This window comes from Acanthochromis polyacanthus, chromosome 15, assembly GCF_021347895.1.
Source record: "Acanthochromis polyacanthus isolate Apoly-LR-REF ecotype Palm Island chromosome 15, KAUST_Apoly_ChrSc, whole genome shotgun sequence".
Taxonomy (NCBI): Eukaryota; Metazoa; Chordata; class Actinopteri; family Pomacentridae; genus Acanthochromis; species Acanthochromis polyacanthus.
In genome coordinates, this window is record NC_067127.1 from 33,571,875 (window position 1) to 33,593,118 (window position 21,244).

The 21,244-nt window shown below is 39.0% G+C and overlaps 1 protein-coding gene across 2 annotated transcripts in view; it reads left to right on the top strand.

Moving 5' to 3' along the window:
* The first annotated feature begins 1,840 nt into the window (after window positions 1-1,840).
* LOC110964933 (polycomb group RING finger protein 5-B) overlaps window positions 1,841-21,244 on the top strand; it is a 42,257-nt gene continuing 22,853 nt past the window's right edge. The window contains exons 1-7 of one of the 2 annotated variants that reach the window (XM_022213796.2): window positions 1,841-2,102; window positions 7,576-8,211; window positions 13,552-13,648; window positions 13,881-13,936; window positions 18,738-18,797; window positions 20,327-20,511; window positions 20,800-20,898. In XM_022213796.2, the coding sequence (XP_022069488.1) occupies window positions 8,097-8,211; window positions 13,552-13,648; window positions 13,881-13,936; window positions 18,738-18,797; window positions 20,327-20,511; window positions 20,800-20,898 (612 nt within the window). In that variant the 5' untranslated portion in view covers window positions 1,841-2,102; window positions 7,576-8,096. The remainder of the gene's footprint in view (window positions 2,103-7,575; window positions 8,212-13,551; window positions 13,649-13,880; window positions 13,937-18,737; window positions 18,798-20,326; window positions 20,512-20,799; window positions 20,899-21,244) is intronic. The other variant, XM_022213797.2, reaches the window with a different exon arrangement.

A 21,244-nucleotide genomic window follows, 5' to 3' on the forward strand; every position in this document is an offset into this window, starting at 1 on the left:
CAAGGCCGTTTATTGATGGCCACATTTCTGAAATGATTTATCCGACAAACAGTAACCTTTAAGGATAGATGTTCCTTAAAGGTGTCCAGTGATCTTCAGAGGACCTTCAGAGAATGTTCCTTTTAACTTGTTTTGCTAAACCTTCATGGACCTTCAGGGAATGTTCCCAAAAGGCTATTTTGGAAAATCCCACAAGGTTTTGTTGCGATGGCTGCATTTCTGAAAATGTTCACCCAGTAACCTTTGGGGAATGTTGCATGAAGGTTTGACGATTATTTTTTATGACCATCAGAGGAACTTCATGAAATGTTGCCTAAAAGTTATTTCAGAAAAACCTACAAGGCATTTCTGAAAATGTTCTTTACCCTTTAGGGAATGTTCTCCAAAGGTTAAGAAACATTCCTTGAGGGTTATTTTGTATAACCTTTATGGGACCTTCATGGAATGTTTCTTGATCGTTCCCTGAAGTTCATTAGGGGAAAAACACTATGAGGAACTGTTTCAATAACTGCATTTCTCAAAGTGTTCACCCAATAAAGAGTAACCTCCAGAGAACCTTCCTTGAAGGTGATGCGTGAAACCTTCAGAGGACCTTCAGGGAACGTTCACTGACAATTTGCTAAAGGTCATTTTGGAAAAACCCCTCAAGGCCTTTTTGTAGGGGCTGCATTTCTGAAATTGTTCACCCAGCAAACAGTAACCTTTAAGAATATTAAGAATGAAAGAAAATTTAAGAATATCTAGAATGTTCCCTAAAGGTATTTCATGATCTTCAGAGGACCTTCAGAGAATATTCTCTTTAGCTTGTTTTGTGATACCTTCATGGACCTTCAAGGAATGCTCCCTAAAAGTTATTTTGGAAAAACCCCACAAGGCTCTCTTGCAATGGCTGCGTTTCTGAAAATGTTCACCCACAAAAGAGTAACCTTCAGGGAACCTTCCTTAAAGGCAATGTGTGAAACCTTCAGAGGACCTTGAGGGAACGCTCCGGGACAGTTCCCTAAAGGTCATTCTGGAAAAATCTCTCAAGGCCTTATTATGATGGCCGCATTTCTGAAAGTGTTCACCCAGCAAATGGTAACCTTAAGTGACAGATGTTACAATAGGTATATTAAGTGATCTTCAGAGGACCTTCAGGGAATGTTTGTTGTCTGAAAGTTATTTCAGAAAAAATCACCAGGCATTTTTTTTTATACCTGCATTTCTGAAAATGTTCCTTAACCTTTAGGGAATGTTCGGAACATCACTTGAAAGGATAAAAGCCCGACGGTTATTTAGATAAACCTTCAAAGAACCTTTAGGTAGCCCTCAGGACACATTTCCTATACCGTTTTATTCCCCCCCGCCAAAAAAAGCAAACCTTTTGCAGACATTGATGAAAGTTTCCAAAATGAAGGTTGTGAAACGTTTGCCATAAAGATGCACTGAACACAGGCGGAACATTCCCAAAACGTTTCATTGTTCTCTGGCCCAGACTTTAAGAAATGTACCAATTTCTATGTTTTTTTACATGAAAACATTAACTTTGTTTTAACACATTTCATGGACCTTTTAGTAGTTTTTTCTTCACATTAAAAACAAAAGGGGCAGAAATGACGATCTTACCATGTTTGGAGCTGACTGTTGTCTGGAGCCTCATTAACGTGAAAAATGAAGCTATTTTTTCATTTATTTCTATTTTTTACATTAAAATGTGTAGAATGAATAAAACTGTGCAGTCAGGTCAGACTCAACAACTGAAGTGAGCGCTCCATTGCTGTTCGTGTGTATGTGTGTGTACGTGCGTGTGTGTGTGTGTGTGTGTGTGTGTGTGTGTGTGTGTGTGTGTTGTGGGCCAATAGTCACTCAGTTACACAACCGCTTTCAGTTTCCGAGCCCTGCCTGCTGCTGGTGGCTCCCCGCCCACCGCTGCTCTCTGCTGCCTGCCGCTTGCTGCCTGCTGGGCGGACTGGGGCAGATCCGAGCCGACCAGTTCCGTGTTCTCTGCTCCCAGTGCACGGAGCGGACCGACCGGGAGGACCAGGCGGCGTCATGGTGGACATTCCTGGCCGGCCGCGGCGCCCACAAGTCCGGGGGCGCGTGTGGTGAAAGTGTGGACGGAGGTGAGGAGCGTTTCTTTCTTTTTTGTAATTCCTCGTTATTTGTGCGCTGATGTCGGATTCATGTCGTTACGTTTCAGCCAAACTTTGACGCTGCTGGCTGGACCTACTCCCCCCTCCCTTCCCCCTGTCTCCCCTCCTCCCTCGCCAAAGTGCGTCGCCGCGCACACGCACATGCGGGATCGCTGTGCCTTCGTGCAGGTTTGGTTCGTGGAGAGGCCGAGACGTGAAGCTGTGCAACTTTTACCTTCGATGCGTGCGTGCGTGCGTGCGTGACGACGACGAGCTGCGACACGCGCGCACATGCGTTGCGTTGACATGCGGGTGCGCGTCGCTGTAACGCGCGTGTCGTCGTCCATTGATGTTGTTTTGACACAGGTGACGTAGAGCGTGACGCGCCTTAACGATGAGATAAGCAGATCCGCTCTGTGCGTGTGCGTGTGCGCCCGCCCGCCAGCAGTCGTCTCATTGACACTGAGGGGATTTCTGAGCTGCGCACTCTGGGATTTTTCTAGCAAAGAAGCAGAAAGAAGCCGAAGTGTGAATGCTTCCTCTGAGTGCAGTTTCTTCCTGAATCTGGCTGCGTGCACACACCTGACGCACGCACACACACTGCGCGTCCACGTGCAGTTTAGGCCATGTGTCGTAGTTTAAATTGATGGAGGAATAAAGTGCAGCAGTGATGAAAAAGTTGCAGTAACAACCTCTGTTATTGTAATATTTCAGTCTGGAGTTACATGAAGTGCACAAACCTGCAGCAGGTGAACAACACCACAGTAACACCACAAACAATTAAAGAAACATTTATATTTATTAATTATTTTTAATAATAGGAGCCGATCAACACTAGTCTGTGGGGTCTTAGGGACAAATACATACAAGTTTGAATACTATTTAATGAAAAAATGATGAATTATTAATGGTGACAGTTCAAATCGTGAGATGTTTTGTTATACAGGGTGACACAAAAAAACGGGAACTTCTTAACAATCCAATAAAACCAAGAGTGATGGAAGAAAAATAATTTATTCATACTAATTGAAACCTTAAAACATGCCATTTAAGAAACAATGAAGGAATTTTCATTTTTTAAAAATTACTGCCTGTAGATGGCGTCCTCCTGTACGAATGCGTTCTTGAAATCTGCCTGGGCTATCATAAGTGTAAAGTGTACACGACTTGACCAAGAACTCTGGATGAGTCAAAACAGAGAATTCTGGATGAAATTCAAAGTATCCCAGCTGAGATGTTGCAGCGGTCAATGAGGAATCTCTACAGCAGATTTCAAGAATGCATTCGTACAGGAGGACGCCATCTACAGGAAGTATTTTTAAAAAATGAAAATTCCTTCATTGTTTCTTAAATTTTGTAATTAATTAATTGTGATTAATCAAATTTTTGCCAAATACAAGTATTTGACAGAATAAGCAAAGTTTTCCAATTCAAATAAATTCTGGTTGACAACTGAATCGATGAATAGACATATACATGGACTTTGTTTCATTCATATTTATCTCTAATTTCATCTGTCTCCTACATTGACAGATCACTGCAAACTCAAAGTGCAGTTATGCATATGTGGGTGAAGTTTTATTAGCCACAGATCGGTTCATCCAAGAGTCACTTTTAATGTCTGTTACATTTGAATCTTCACTGTGTTTACTTCTGACACCATCATTCATTGGCATATTCTCACTACTATTTATCACATGAGCAGTTTATGGCTCAAAATAATGAAGTCATATGAAATAGAAGCAACAAAACTCATAGAAGCAACAAAAGTCTGATGTATGCTAAACTCATAGCAAACATCAGTCAGACCTAAATGAGCTGAATAAACACAACCTGTCGACTCAATACAGATTATTCAGCAACTGTTATTACAGTCATTTGCATGATGATTAATATTTGATGCTATCCTGTTATTATCTAGTAATGGAGAGACTGCCGCTTGTTTACAAAGAGGAATGAATCAGAGCCGAGAACAGTGACTAATCCCACATCCAGAAACATTCGCCGATCATTTACTGTAACTGCAGCTCTGACGCCCTCCCATTAAAATAAATGCTTTTAGAAAAGAGGTTTGCACAGTAAATATGAAACTTCCAATTGCGCTTGCAGCCGCCAGAGTGAAGCAGCTCAGCGTCTATATTTGAAACCAAAATTCATTCAGATCCATCAAAGTGGGGATAGAATGGGGGCAAGTTGGAGAGGTTGGCTATTCATAGTAATGGGAATCCAGAAGTGGATGCATGTAGGTCAGAACCATCTGGTTAGAGAATGATTCCGTCAATGTTTTTATTAATCATATTAATTACTGATGAATAATTCTCAAAACAGGTACAAACTACAGATCTTACAAGAAGGGAAACACACAGAAAAGTTGTGTATTGTGTGAATATCTGTGTTTAATTGCCAAAAATCACAACATTTTTGACAGCTTTAGAGTTTTGAATTGTCCCACAGTCTTCGAACTACTCAACCGTGATGGAAACTGAACCAAATCTAATATAAACTCTTGTGATTTCATCGAAATGACCTTATTCTACTTACTTCTTTCCAACATTTCCCAAAATAAACTGTTTATTGAAACCAGATTCTTGAAGTACAAAAAATTCTGCATTTTTTTGTCATAAACTACGAGCGTTTCAGCTCTACCTGACAGTCATAATAGGACCGAAATTCAGAAACGTTTTTGTGGAACTGGGATGAACTGCAGCCAGTGTTTATGCAGAACATGTGTAGGAGACAAATACGGAAACAAATGAGAAATTCAGTAGTAAAATATATACACTGCCTGTCCAAAAAAAAAGTCGCCACCTGGATTTAACTAATCAAATAGGTAAGAGTCTTCCATTGGATAATTACTCCAGGGATGAATACTTTTCAGCTGTAACAACTTATTTAACCTTTGCTAATGTAGTGAGGAGCTTCTCATTTCTTTAACAATCATGTTGGAAGACATATCCTGTGGTCATGGAAATGATGTTCATCTGTCTCAGAAGGGTCAAATTATTGGCCTGCATCAAGCAAAGAAAACAACTAAGGAGATTTCTGAAACTACTAAAATCAAGTTAAAAATTATCCAATGCATTATTTAAACCTGAAAGATAGTGGTGAACCATCATCTTCAGGGAACAAATGTGGTCAGAACCAGGCGTAAACTAACCGTGACGTCACCCGTTGGTTTCAACGTCGAGAAAATGAAGTCCGGATTTTGCTACTTCCTGGTCGCCATTTTGGATTTTTTGGAGCCAGTGACATAAAAAGCGTCATCAAACAGGCTGGACCGGAGAGCAACTCGGGGCAGGACCAGTCTATGGGACTGTCAATCAAGTATAGCCACGCCCCCTAGCTCCGCCAACTTTAACGATTTATTTAAAATTCAGTATTGATTTATTTTAAGATCGGCCACCCGATCTCTCATTTTGACCATGAAAACTAACGGGGAAAAAATCCTGAGCTGTAGAAAATCAGTCTATCACATTTTATTTTTTCCAAAAATGAATTGGGGCCTATGGAGCAAAAGCTTTTTGGAGCCAACCCTAGCGGACGGCGTGATATTGCAAGTTTTTGACACTTCCGGGTTGGCTTCAATTTTGGAGCCAGATGCTACGTCCATCTTTATATACAGTCTATGGTCAGAACAAACAGATGATCATAGGAAACCAACAGTAGAACTCTCGGCAATGTCTAATAGTGAAAGCGAAAACATTTCCACACACAATGCGAAATGAACTCAGGGGATTGGGACTAAACAGCTGTGCAGCTCTAAGAAAACCACTGATCAGTGAGGCTAATCAGAAAAAAGGCTTCAGTTTGCTAGGTAGCATAAAGATTGGACTCTGGAGCTATGGAAGAAGGTCATGTGGTCTGATGAGTCCAGGTTTACCCTGTTCCACAGTGATGGGAGCATCAGGGTCAGAAGAGAGGCAGATGAAGTGATGCATCCATCATGGCGAGTGCCTACCAGACTGTGGGGGTGAGAGTTATGATCTGGGGTTGGTCAGGTTCAGCAACGTTATGTTCCCAAAGAATGAGGTCAGCTGGCTACCTGAATATACTGAATGACCAGGTCTTTATATCAATCAATTAATCTAAAATAATCTTTTTTTGTTTCTTCAGGGTTTTGTTTTATTTTTTGGGGATGAAGGAACTTGAATTGTGTCATGAAACACAATTTCTAAGTCCTCTCCATTTCTTTATGGTTGTGCTTTTTTCATAGAGTTGCAGGACTTTAGATTGCAGTGAAAAGTTAGAGTCAAAAGTTAGACGGCGTCTGACACAAAATGGTGTTGAATCCAACAGAATGTGTTGAGTTTTTATCACAGCTGAATGTTGAAAGAGACAGAGTAACGCACAAGGAAAAAGTTTGACTTAAAAACTGAAAATCTGCATGGAGATCAGTGAATGTGAATTGCATTTAAACACATTAATGTATGTGTTATAAGATCTGTCCGTTCCGAGCTTGTGCTTTGAATTTGGTTGCATTTCCTGAAAATAAATCTACAAATTCAAACTTTCTTCCATCTCAGATTTCTTTCTATTAATTAACCTCTTGACTCTTTCTGAATCCGTCAGCTTCTTTGAATCTTGGAGCTTTTGCATCTTGCTTACTTTATCTGTAAACTTTTAATCTTTTGCAGACTCTTCCATCTTCTTCTCTTAATTCACTGTGGAAATACTAAACTCTTCCCTCTTTGGAGTACATGAAGCTGAACTCAAACCTGCACAGTTTTTACTTACTAGACAGCTAAGACAACCGGTTAGAGATTCATGTGTAGCTTCTGTAGAGTTTTTCTTTTATTGTGTTTAAAGCTGTCCGGTAATGTGTTCTTTTCTGGTGCACAGATTTGCTTTTTGCTTCTAGAGCACTTTGTAAATCTTTATTTTAGCGTAAAAAGCATCTAGACAGACTTAAATGCTACAGTTAGTTCTTTTTGTTTAGATTTTTTGGAAGATCTTTGTTTTAATTCAGTGCCCTTTTTTCCCAGTTTCTTGTCTATTTTCATGTATTTGAGTGCAACTGTGTTGAAGTTTGAGGTACTAAAAGTAAAGGGAGGACATTTCTTGCCTTTAAAACAGCACCAGATCTCTTGACAGACTTTCTAGCTGCTTCGTGTTTCAAGCATCTTGTAGCTGCTGCAGTTTTTCTTTAGTTTCGGTGTCTTTTTGTCTCTTCTTGTAACCTCAGACTGACTCGGTGATGCTGAGATCAGAACTCGGTGACCATCTGTTGCAGGACTGCTTGATCTTTTTGTTGCTAAACCTCCTGTTTTTTAGGAGTCTGGCTGTATTTTGTCCTGCTGTAGAGAGAATCAGTGACCGATCAGACGCCTCTCTACTGGATAAGAGTCTAAACATCACGTTTTATGTGACAATTTGTATTCTCTTTAAAAAACTTTGTTCTTTTTGGTACTCTGCACAAAACTGCTTCTGCTCTACCCTGATTTTTTTTTTATTTTATTCTCTCCAGGTGACGTCTTTGTGAGTTAAAAATTTCACTGTCCAAGATGAGCCGACTCGGGTGACACAGGAGCGTTTGGCTTCACTTTATCTCACTTGTGACCCTTCATGGACTAAAAAATGGCACTTTGGCTGCGACAGGGAGGACGGCGACTCTTCTTATTCTTTGACCATTCTGGAAAAAAATTTGCTTGAGAAAGGGTTGGATTATTGGATAAGCTTCGGTTGGGTGAAGAGCAAAAGATGTTCCTGAAGAAGATCTGACTGTAAAACAGAGTTCGAGTCAAGGATGGAGCAGGATTTTACACAGTAGGATCTGCTGAAGGCTTGTATGCATCATCCTGGACTAACTTTAGCCAGTGGTGGTGGATTGTACAACTCTTGACGCCTAATTCAACTTAACAAAACAAACTCTAGCTCTGTAAACCCTTCTGCTGTTGTGAATGGACGTCTGACTCTCCAAAAGCTAGAGGGTAACTTTCCCCTTCGGCTTTAAACTCCAGGTTGCTGCAAAAAAGAAAAATTGCAAACATGGCTGCTACGGGCAGGAAGCACTTGGTGAGAGACTTTAACCATTTCATCACCTGCTACCTGTGTCGAGGATACCTGATCAAACCGACCACGGTCACCGAGTGCCTGCACACCTGTGAGTCAAACGCTTCTTTCCCTACATCTCCTTTCTCAGTTTGTAAATCCTCAATTCCTTTTCTCGACTCCTCTGCTCGCATCATAGTCCCTCAAATCAGAGATGCAAGTGGAGGAGGGAGAGGTTGAGGCAACAGACATCTAACTAAACAAGACATCTTCTTCGCCTTGAAGCAGTTGTTTATAAAGCAGCATCAATTAAGTCTGACGTGTAGTGCAGCTGCATGGTCTGTCTGTTGTTTAGTGTTAACCCACTGCTGTATTTTATGTTCACACTAAATTATGGTATGTATTTACTAGGGATTACATCCACAGTGTAGCAGAACTTAAGTAAAATGTGTAGATGTCATGCATTTTTACTCTGTCAAGGAACACGATGGAGTTATGTGACGGTCAACATTGATTTGTCTGTTCGTCTGTCTGCAAGCAGCAAAACTCAAAAACGGACCCACAGATTTAAATTAAATTTTCAGGGAAGGACAAATGACACAAGGACCAAGTGATCAGATTTTGGCAACGATGCGGCTTATAGTCTGGATCCACGGATTTGTTCAAGATTTCTGTATCGTTGCGAGGTAGCATCACTCTGACAACAAATGAACACTACGTCAGCTGCCTGCTGATGATCACATGATTGCAATCCTGCTACAAATCCACCGCTGCAGACCACAAATTGTTTAAAGATTTCATCCATCAGAAATCATACGACTGAGCAGCAGAGTGTTACGCTCTCAGTGCTTTTCTTCTTGTATTTGCCTTGTTCCAAAATTTGCCCCAAATTAGCGGTTCACTGGAATTGGATTCTGTACAAAAAAATCTCCAAGTCTTCGTGTAATCGTGAAGCTACAAGTGAATCAGCTCCGACGTCATCTGTTTTATTGTCAGAATGACTTCAGTGAGGATTCACCTGCACATTTTCCATTCTCAATTCTCGAGATGCATCTAAGGAATTGAGACGTCCTTTGTGATGCTGAGATTAACTATTCAGGTCACAGTCAGGGCAACAGAGAACAGAGGAGATGAGGAGGCTGAAATCAGTGAAACGAAGCGACATTTTTTTTGTGTTACATGTAAAAAAAATATGATAAGAAATCATCAGAATAGTTAGAAACTGTCACATTGTGTGAATAAAGTCACCCATCCTTATCAGTTAGAAGCAAGTTAATACTGCTTTCATTTCACATTCTGTAGAATAATACTGTGAGCAGCTGAGTGGGAGAAACATGCACAGCTTAAAAAACTTCAAATATAGAAAGCTAATTAGAGTTTTTCATATGGTGCCGCTTCAAGGTTAAAAGTCAGATGAGGGTTATTTCTATCACAGAGAATATTCAGCAAATAATATTAATGTTGCTTTAATTTGAACGATTTTCACATATCCTTCATCGTCAGACCTAAACCGGAGTACACTGAGCGGTAAAACAGAGCTTACACAGTGAACAGTCTTCTACCAGCATTCCTCTGTGGCATCATTTGTAGTACCAGTTTTGCTTTTTACTGTAATACATTTTTACACTCGTAATAGATCTCCCTTGTAATAAGTTGTTCCTCTTGACTGAAGGAGGAAGCATACAGCTGGTCCACTTTATGCAGAAAGAGTCAAATCATGCATAAAACACCCTCTGAAAAGGTTCATTCAAGAATTGAAGGACATTTGGGCTTGCAAATTTTTGAAAAATCAACCTTCTCTTTTGCAGTGTTCTGCTCCATATTGATCAATAATAGGTAATAAACTATCAAAGGCTTGATTGGCTCAGGTTACTCATCAATGGTAGCATTTGTATTCCATATTTTATTTGTTGTTTGCTGACCCTACTCTAATCACAGTAACAGGGTTGCTAATCCATGCTAATGTGATCTTTTTCTCAGCAGTAGAAGCTAGATATTTAGCTAGCTGTTACTGCTGACCAAGAGGACAAACTGACTGATGGAAAACAGTCCAAAGAATGAGTCTGATCCTGATAATATGAGGTAGAGTGAGGCATTGTGATGAAAAGATGAAAAAATAGAAGAGAGGACACAGCTTTGCTCTACCCATTCTTTAGGAAAACTGTTTGATGATGTTCATTCCAGGGTTTCACGTGATTCACTATTTTCTTCTTCCTCTACCACCTATAAAGGTTATAGTAACAGTTATTATTATTTAAAATATTATGTTGATAAAAAAAGAAGATTTAAATTTAATTTTAACTGTTTAATTTGAGATTCAGTTTGGTCATCAGAGAGGTGGGACAAGAGAAAAATGGTGTTTTTGGGGGAACTCCAGACTGATTTGGTATTTTAAAAATTATTTTCAGCCATTCTTTCCTCCTAATTTTTTTTTTTTTTAGATTTGGTTTCAGGACAAGTAAATTTACACAACACCTGCATATTTTAGTATTTTGTACATGGATTATTTGAAATTTAGTGGGTGGGGCGTAAAATGTCCTTCAATTCTGGAAAGACCCAGTTACCACCTGTTTGATATTGTCTACTTTCCCTTTGAGTTGCCAAAGCTGGACCATGGAAAGCAAATTATTTGGGTCCTGCTGGTCGGATGGTGGGACCTCTGTGAATCAGACTTCTTCCAGGGAGTGTTTTGGAGGCCTTGAGCTCTTGGTTATGATCCTGGAGCCTTTTTGGAGGAGTTTTTGCAGTGTGGCAGGCTTTATTGTTCTGCTGGAAGACGCCACTGCTGTCTGTAAAAAATATGTATGTTAAGAAGGTAGCACATGTCAAATATCCACATTAATACTGGAACCCAAAGTTTCCCAGCATTTTGATAACCTGACTAATGTTAGATCAGTGGTTTTAATGTTGTGGCTGATCGGTGTATAGAGTCTAAAGAAATAAACCTGGTTGACCAAAAAAAAAACTGATAACCAATATCATAATATTCATTTTGTGTTTTTCTTATTAAAGTATACATAGTCACAAAGTAGCCCTGTGACAGACTGGTGACCTGTCCAGGGTGTCCCCTGCCTTCGCCCGAGTCAGCTGGGATAGACTCCAGCACCCCCCGCGACCCCAGTGAGGATAAAGCGGTGTATAGATAATGGATGGATGGATAGTCACAAAGTAAAGTATTTATGATATAAAAGGCATAAAAATCAAAAACACTGGACAGGCTTCCCAAAGTGACTAAAAAAGACCAACTAGACACTACACAAAACTATCCAACTCAGCTCAAGCAAACACAACTAAACAGACATCTAAACGGCTAAGCATGTCCATCATCTGGAACTGGAGTTTCAGGTTTTGTTGAGTCGACTAAGACAAAGAGGCTTAGACTGTTTTTATCGAGAGACTTATCAGACTTCCAAATATCTCCAGTTCTCAGCTGTAAGTAGATGTGAGCATTAATAATACACACGTGGACAAAATTGTTGGTACCCCTCAGTTAAAGAAGGAAAAACCCACAATTCTCACTGAAATCACTTGAAACTCACAAAAGTAACAATAAATAAAAATTTATTGAAAATTAAATAATCAAAATCAGCCATCACTTTTGAATTGTTGATTAACATAATTATTTAACAGTTTGATAAATAATTTCTGAGTAACCTGCCAGCAAATGTGTTTACAAGCTTGTAAGTGAATATTCCAATTAGCAGCTCATCCTCCAAAAAGAAGAACAAAAAACCCCCAATAATGATATCAACTAGAGAAGCATTCAGAGAGTGCAGTACATAAGGAAAGTTACCTTCATTGACAGGTTTAACAGAGTGACAGGGCTGAGATCATTATCCACATTGGGGAGGCACACTTTCTTATTATTTGCTCAATACAATGATATTTATAGACAAGAAAAGCATTCACAGAGCACAGTACTCCTCCAAGGCTGCTCATTCCTCCTATTGCATTGTCAAAAATGCAGCATTTGTTTATTAGTTACTGATGATCAGAATTCACAACAGCATAAAATGCGTCCTTTTAATATAGATATACCCACAAACAAAATGACCTGGGCACAGGCGTGTGCTATGCGTATGTACGTTATGTACTGCTACCGTATTGTGTGAACTAAATATGTAGCGAGCGGTGGGAATTGATGGGACTCGGCAACACCCCCACAATTTAATCAGTTCTTCCTTGTATCATTACTGATTGATAAGTCCACAGCGGTGGATTTTTAGTAAGATCACAATCATGTGATCGACAACAGGCAGCTGACATAGTGTTCACTTGTTGTCATGGTTACAGTGACGCTGTGCCTCTGTCTCGCAATGATACAGAAATCTTTAATAAATCCATGGATCCAGACTATAAGCCGCATCACTGCCAAAATCTGATCACTTGGTCCTTGTATCATTTCTGACCTTCCCTGAAAATGTCGTCCAAATCCGTTAGTCTGCTTTTGAGTGATGTTGCAAACAGACAGACAGACAGACAGACAGACAGACAGACACCAATCGTTACATAACTCTGTGACGTTCCTTGGCAGTAATAACTAGATGAGCCCTCAGTAGAGGGCAGAACCGCCCCCTGTCCTCCCTATACAAATGATGCAATATGTATCAATTTTGATCATCGTACGTATCTCCCTTCCTACTTGATCTGCTGACCTGTAACTCCACAACTGAGCAGGGGACCTTAGACTGATCTTCAGTGCCAAGTTTGATTATCCTGACTTCAGCAGTTGCAGAGATATCGGACCGGACATAGCCACATACATACATACATACATACATACTTACCCAGCCAGATACTCCACCGAATGCAATAACCCCGCCGACGTACCCGTCGGGCGTGGTTAACCAAACAGTAGCTGTGCATTATACGTGCCAGCATTTTGCACATATTGTGTTAAACAAAATACAGTTCATACTTTTTGCATTTCTTCAAGGATCTACGTGAAGTAATTTTAGGGCTTGTAGGGTCCAGATGGAGAACCTACACACCACAAATTAATCAGCCGAGCACAAGTCAGTAAATGAATGGTGCTCAAAACAAATGCTAGTTAGTGGAGACCATGCAAGGAGATTCTTCATTATCCACACCTTTGTAGTTCATTATTGAACGTTTTGGAATGGAAGCAATCGCTGCTAAACTTTGGAGGAGCTTTGATCTATGAATGGTCTTTGTTTCATTTCTGACCTTCCTTGAAAATTTCATCCAAATCTGTGAGTCTGTTTTTGAGTAATGTTGCTAGCAGATAGACAGACAAACAGACAGACAAACCAACGGCAATCATCCCATAACTCCCCTGCATTCCTTGTAAAAAAAAAAAAACACGACTTGCTCTTAGCATCTGACATCACAAGCAAACAATTCTGTCCTGTTCCCTGCTCCAGGATCTTTTTCTTTTACTTATCAGAATATTATCCCCAGTAATTCTTGTTCCTATTTTTTTCTCCTGCAGTCTGTAAGAGCTGTATCGTGCAGCACTTTGAGGAGAGTAACGACTGTCCTAAATGTGGCATTCAGGTCCACGAGACAAACCCACTGGAGATGCTCAGGTGAGAGACTCTTCTTCTCTCTGTTCGTGTTTCTTCTTTTTCTCACTGAGTCATCTTAAAAGAGACATTTTCAACACTTTTCCATTCGTCTCAGACACATTAGCTGCCCTCCATTCACCTATTTTGTTCTTGTCTCATTATCTTTTGCTTCTTTTTATTCCTCCTCCGCCTCCCCCGCTGCCTCCCTCCTCCTCGCCCCTCTTTAATTTCATCTCCCCCCTCGTTCTCTCAGGTTGGACAACACCCTGGAGGAGATCATTTTCAAGCTGGTGCCCGGACTAAGAGAAAGTGAGTCGGCCAGATGGTTTCATCAATCTGTCTCCTCCGTTTGCGGTCCACGTTAAATTATGTGACTGTTGGCGGGAGGTAGGAGAAATCATTTACAGCGCTCCACAATCGCGTCGTTTATTAGGAGACTCGCAAAGGCGTTAATGCAGAAGCACAAACGGCCGTCAGCGGGAAGACCAGCAGACCAGCAAACCCCATACTGGTTTATCTGCAGTTTAACCGGGAGAAGGACAAAGAAAGGAAACAGTAAACTTTCATAAAAGATTAAAAACATCGGCATCTTCTACATAGCTTTCTCATGACACTCCATTATGATTATTAGTAAATTTTTCATAGTCTATCTTGCACACTTATTTTTCTTTTTTGTGATCTAATGTTACTTATACATATTACTTGTTAAAAAGGGCTTTGTTTCTTAGCAGAAATCTGTTAAAAACACAGAAACAACCACTTTCCAACATTGAAATCATCTTATCAGCACCTTAAAAACAACAGAAACACTCTGGCTACAACTTCCATAGTAATGTTTCAGCAGTTTAGCAATCAACCTAGCAACTGACCATAGCATGCCCCAACAACAAACCAACAACACTTACAAAACAACACAAGTAATGCACACATTTACTGATATGTAATGTATATTTTACAAATGATTTTGGTCGGTTGCAGATGTTTGGAAATATTTTTTCTGTCTGATTACAGAAACCATCACACATCTGTTCTTACTGAGATGACCAACTGGCAAAATAGAAAATTACTACAACTCACATGTAAAACACCCCTGTAACATTTTCAATCAAGAGTCAAAGTCTGATTTATTTAAAAATCACTTGTAAGAACAACCGATAGTTGAACTAAAGTGCTGTACAACTACAGTAGGAGGCCACAAAACACAATAAAACACAATGAAGGGAGGATGACTCTGAATAACAAGCAATAAAATAAGAGTATAACTTGCAACTCAAGTTTTATCCCATGATTTTTCAAGGAACAATATTGGATGGACTTTAGTCCGAGGCTTTACTGATGTGAGAGCTTCAGTTTTTTTGTTGGTTGCAGCTTTTCTTCATACGCTACCGTTCAAAAGTTTGGGGTCACTTGGAAATCACAGGAAATTTTCTGGGTGACACCAAACTTCTGAACAGTAGTGTAGGTCATCTTTAACTCATTTGGAGCAACTTTAACAAATATAGAGCAACTTTAACTATTATAGAGCATCTTTAACTCATTTTTGAGCAACTTTAAATAAGATAGAGCAACTTTAACTCATTTAGAGCGACTTCAATTCATGTACACTACCATTCTAAAGTTTGAGGTCACTTAGAAATGTTCTTATTTTTGAAAGAAAAGCATTTGTTTTCAATGAAGATAGCATGAAATGAATGATAAATCCAGTCCAGACATTGTTAATGTGATAAATATTCATATTCCATTTTAAAGCCTTTATTGTTTGTTATCATTGTTTATTTCTAGTTAACAGAACCACCTTTTAGCAAAACTTTACAACCTTTTCATCCAAGTCAGCATGTACTTGTAAATTTTTCACATTTTCTTTGTGTCAAACGCAACTTATTAATGACTAACGTTCATATTCACGCAAATTTTTCCATGAAAAGCATCCACAGTAGACTGGACTCACTCACGGTACAAACCAAACCGTTCAGTCAGTAACTCATAATAAACTTCAAGAGATTTACTGTCAGCTTTACTGTTTACTACGTCATTTTTTTGTAAGCCAAAGCTCCTGGTTGCTCTGCAGAGTTTTGATCCTCCAGTATGATGGAGGATGTTTCCTACAGACATCAGCAACGTATTTATTTGTCAATGTCACATTATTTTTGGAAGCTAAAACTAGATGAAGACGTACAGCCGTCTCTCAGCAGCCGGCCAGCGAGAAGCCAAGTCAACATGTCTAACTAAAGCTGTGATGGTACTATAATTTTATGAGTCCATAACTTGAGCTCAGCTGACGGAGCGCTTTGGCAGCAGAAGGACGGAGCAAACATCGTATATTATTGTGGGGTCTGAGCCGCTCGGCCAAGTGGTGTAAAAACCGGCCTCATATGAATTCTACAAACAGAAAATGTTTTTTCCTTTTACCGGACACGTCTGTGCAGAGACTTTCCAGACATTCAGCATTAAATCAAAGCTTTCTGTTCTTCAAATGGCATCGGTTAAACACTTTGTGTTTATTTGAAGATAAAAACACACTTCAGTCATAGAAAACAACCAATTTTCAGCAGTTTGACCACGACTGAGGTTTGAATCCTGCAACAGCTGCCGGGGTTAGAGTGCAACACCGAGACAATAAAATGTTCCAGTTCGAAACTGGACAGTTTGTAAGCTCCTGGGCATCTGGACAGTAAAATCAGTGCAGCCAGTTCATATTCTGTTCTGGCATGGCAGCGTATGGATGACTTACACATCTGATATTTATTGAAGGTCAGAGCATTCAACAGAATAACATTCAATCAACTGATTTGTAACTTTTACACCACATATATTCGGATTCAGTGCAGTTGAAATATTTAAAATCCGTTCAACCCCGGTGTTAGAAATAGGATTGTTCCCCTGCTTCAGTGTGATTGACCCACAAACATCTCAGTCAATCAGTCCACATTTATTACTGACATATTCCTATATTTACACTAACTGTTGGTGTATTCTGTATTTAAGATTTAGTGAGTCTTATTAAATTCTGTCGTGTGACAGCAGCTGACATAATGGAAAATAAATCACTGTAAAACATCAGGAGAAAGGTTTGCTAGGAGTATATTCCAGCTACACTGTCAGTGTTCATCCCACTCCCAAAGAAACAGCAGAATGCAGGCAGTTCAGAACAATCAGCCTCATGAGCACAAAATTATTAAGAATCATAATGCTCAGAATAAGAAACAAAATTTAACCAGAGATCAGTGAAGAGCAATACAGATTTGTAGAGGGCAAAGGTACATCAATATACATTTTAAGAACTATTATGGAAAAGTCAGTAGAAATGCAACAAGACTTATACATGCGTTTCATCGATTACACCAAAGCTTTTGACTTAGTCAAACCTCAAGCAATACAGTAATCCAGATGCTAAAGGACATAAACATAGATGGAAAGGACTTACAAATGATAAAAAAATCTCTGTTGGCAACCTGACCTGTTGTACTTGTACAGTGGAAACATCATGAGGAAAATACGAGGCTTACCAGGATTAGAACAGAAATATCATACGTTATGCAGACGACACAGTGCTGATAGTGAACAGTGAAGACAACCTGTATTTAATACAAAGAGCCAAAAACTTGGTCTGTCTTGAAACTAAAAGAAAACAGAGGTAATGGTAATTTCAAAGAAAAATGTCAAAGAATGAGACCAAGAAATACTGAAACATGTCAATCGTTTTAAATATCTCAGTTCATGGATGTCATCAGATGGGAGGTGAGAAACAGCTGTCAGGTATAGAGCAGCAATGAATGCAAGAACAGCATTTAGGAAAATGAAAAATATGCTGACAAATAAGAAAATAGCAACCGGTTCTGGTGTACAGATGTGTATCTTGGAACATAAATGATAAAATGTCAAACAGAATCACTGCAGCTTCGACATGGTTTTACAGACGCATGCTATATTTATTTTATACGGACAGAATAAGCAATGAAGACACAACGAAAGTAGGAAATGGCTAGCAACGTTTTTTGGACACATCACAAGAAAAGAGGCCCTGGAATATATCGTCATAACTGGAAAAATTAATGGAAGAGAGGACGAGGCAGACAGAGAATGAAAACGATAGATGGACTGACATTATGGCTGCACAACAGTCACAGTTCATAAAGCAAAAGGTCGGATTAGATGGAGAGAAAGGATCGCCTACGCTGAACGACATGGCACTTGATTGATTGACACAGTCAATCTTGAATTGACACAGTCATTAACAATTTATTAATAAATAGATTCACTTCCTAAGGTATTGTGTGAATAAAACTAGGTCTGGACTGGATCCAGGTTGACTTCCTGTTTGATCTGGATGCCGATCAAAGTCTATATAGACAGCTTTCTCACAGAAAGGAGCAAGAAAAGAACAGGTGGATTAGTAATCACTTAGAGGAGCTCCTGATATCACTGGAACAGTCTGCGCTAATGTTATCTACATCTGCTACTATCACTCTGAATATCTTCTATAAGAAAGGTCTGCAGAGCAAAGTTACTGCACTGCAGCACATGTGATAATAATAAATAAAGTCTTCATAAGGGAACCTTTATTTTAAGAATGATTGCGTGCATCTATTTAGCATGAAGCTGTTTAAGTTCTACATTAAACCTGAAAGAACATCTCATTCAGTCAGGAGAAATGCCCTTCTGAACCCATTTTGGTCACATTTTTACTCACTGTTGGTCCATTTTTCACTGCAGTATAAAGTTGGACTAAACACTTAGGTGATTTAATTCATCCCTGGAGGGAAATTAAGTTGGCAGCATGGATATCTAATAAAGGTATAGAATATAGGAAGATAAAATCTACAGAATATACAAGAGTGACAGAATGCTTTACAGAATCTGGTTAGAGCAAACACTCTATTTTTTCCATTGTGTTTTAAATAAACCACCATTCTGATTAAATAGCACAATGTCAAGCCGAGATTTCACAGACGAGTAGTTCAAGGACAGTTGAAAAGTTGGAAATCTGACTTTTCTGTTTTTACAGTTTTTACAGCTTAATCCGGTCTCCTCTCAGCAGTTTGATCAGAATGTTTCAGTGTGTGCTTCATGTTAACACTTCCTCTTTGTATCTGTGGTTTCATGTAAATAGAAGAGGAACAGCAAGAACTTGAATTCTGGAAGAAGAACCAGCCCAAAGAAAACGGTCAAGGTGAGGTAAACTGTTATTATGGGATCCAGATGACCTCAAATAACTTGTTCTGAACCTGTAATCACAGACACTATGAGGGGAACAGCTATGATTTCTTATAACTTGGGAGATTGTGTGTCAATATGCCACACATCTCGTTATTGCTCACCATTTTATTCTTTTTTTTTCTTTTTTGTTTCTAATTTACGGTCTCTCTTGGTTTCGTTTGAATTGGAACTAGAAATTGGGGGAGTTTTTGATCAAGTTCTGATTCAGCAGCGTGTGATTAATCATCAGATTGAATGTGGGGCAACGTTGATTTCAGGGAATTTCTTGCTCATACGTAAAGGGGGCTGTCCTGCATTTTCATTATTGTACATCATCCTTACATTTTAAACCGTTGCCTTATTTTTCCGTTTAAAGAAAGATTTTAGAGGATATTCAGAGGCCAAAAGCGACCCACGGGATGACTTTGTAAAGTGCAAAAATTACAGAGAAGACATTAACTACAATGTGTAAATTTGTAAAACTATAAATTAAAAAAATTTCTAGACCATGACAAGTTGTTTGATCATGAAGTAAAATGAGAGATTGCTCATTGTTCTTTTGTCATTTTGTCTCATTTTTGTAATATATAATACTAATTTTTTTTCAGACTTTTGTCGTTTGTTTCTCATTTTTTTTGTCGTTTGGTTTCCTTTTTGTCTCACTTGTGTTTTTGTCTATTTTATCGTCATTTTGTTTCTCGCTTTTGTCATTTTTTTGTCTTATTTTTGGAATACTTTGTCTTGTTTTTGTTGCTTTTTGCCTGACTTTGTTGTTTTGTGTTTCCTTTTTTTGTTTTTTGTCTTATTTTTGCCATTTTGTGTTTTGATTTATTTGTTGTTTTGTGGATCGTTTTTGTTTGTTTTGTCTTTTTTGTCTCGCTTGGGTTGTTTGTCTACTTGTCTATCGTTTTGTTTCTCGCTTTGGTCATTTTTGATCTCGTTTGTGTCATTTCTGTAATTTTTTGTCTTGTTTTTGTTGTTCGCTCATTTTTCATGGCTTTTACCTTTTTTATTTAATTTTTTGTCTCTTTTTTGTATCATTTCGTGTCGTTTGTCTCATTTTTTATCATTTTGGATCTCATTTTTGTAATATTTTGTCTTTTTTGTTGTTTTTTCCTTTTTTTGTCTGACTTTTATCGTTTTGATCACAAAGTAAAATACTCCATGATTCAGGTCCAGATAGCTGTGACTAAATGCTGTGTTCCTTTGTAGAAACTCTGTGATCTGTACGTTGTAATGTGTAAATGATAAACTGAGGTTGAATGTTGCTGAAATTGAACTTATTCTTCTGAAGAAATTTCAGGTTGTTCATAATGTTTTGTCAAAAGATAAGTCTTTAAAACACGAACATTTTCAGAATGTACTTTTTTGCACTAAAACAAAGGAAACATTTGGAATTGTGGTTATTTATAGGTTATTATGCTGTGATCTTACTGGTCACTTTAGATCAAATTGGGCTGAATGTGGCCCCTGAATTGAAATGACTTTGTTGTGTGCTCCCAGCAGCAGAAACCCTGAGGTGTCAGAGACTCGGGCTGCCTGATGTCGGCATCGATGGCGGCGACGCTGGTGATGATGATGATGATGACGGAGCTGCTGATGATGATTACCACAGGAGTGACCCTCAGATCGCCATCTGTCTGGACTGCCTTCGTAACACGGGACAGTCGGGGGAGAGCACCGTCACTGTACGTGTTTTCTTTTCTCTTTCTTTTATTAGGTCATTTTCGAGTAATTAAACTCTAAAAAGTGAAATTTTCCATTTATTTTCTCTATAAAATGGCATTAAGGGAATATTTTTTGAGCTGCTGTTGGGTTGTTAAATGTTTCTTAACTTCTTGTATTTTCAGTATTTAATGTCTTTTAAACGCTGGATTGTGTTTTGAGGTTTCTCCCTGGAAAAACCTATTTTTGTCTTCTGGCCGCCTCTCCTCATTGAATCAGGGTGTAATAGAATTTGTCTCTCTTCCAATTAGGATTTGATGAAGAGATTCATCCGCTGCTCCAGTAGAGTCACCGTGGGAACAATTAAGAAGTTCCTCAGTCTTAAACTAAAGCTGCCGAGCTCTTACGAGGTAAAGAACCCATTCAGCTCGTTTCACCGTCTTAACGGGAAACATGTTTTTTGATGAAGTAAATGAGGGCAGTTTAACTTTTCCACCCACCCAATCGAATTCCACATCACCTTTTGAACTGCCTGCATGTCATTTGAAGATATGTTGATCATGAAGATGACCTTAGCTTAGCAGGTTTTCTTCAAAAAAAACTTGGAAATAAAAAATAAAAATAGCATTTAAACAGTTATGACGATGAATACGTTGTCCCCCTTAACCTTACAGTGTTGTCATAACAATAGACATGGACTTTATTTCTATAGCACCTTTCAGAACAAGAGTTACAAGGTGCTTTACACAACATTAA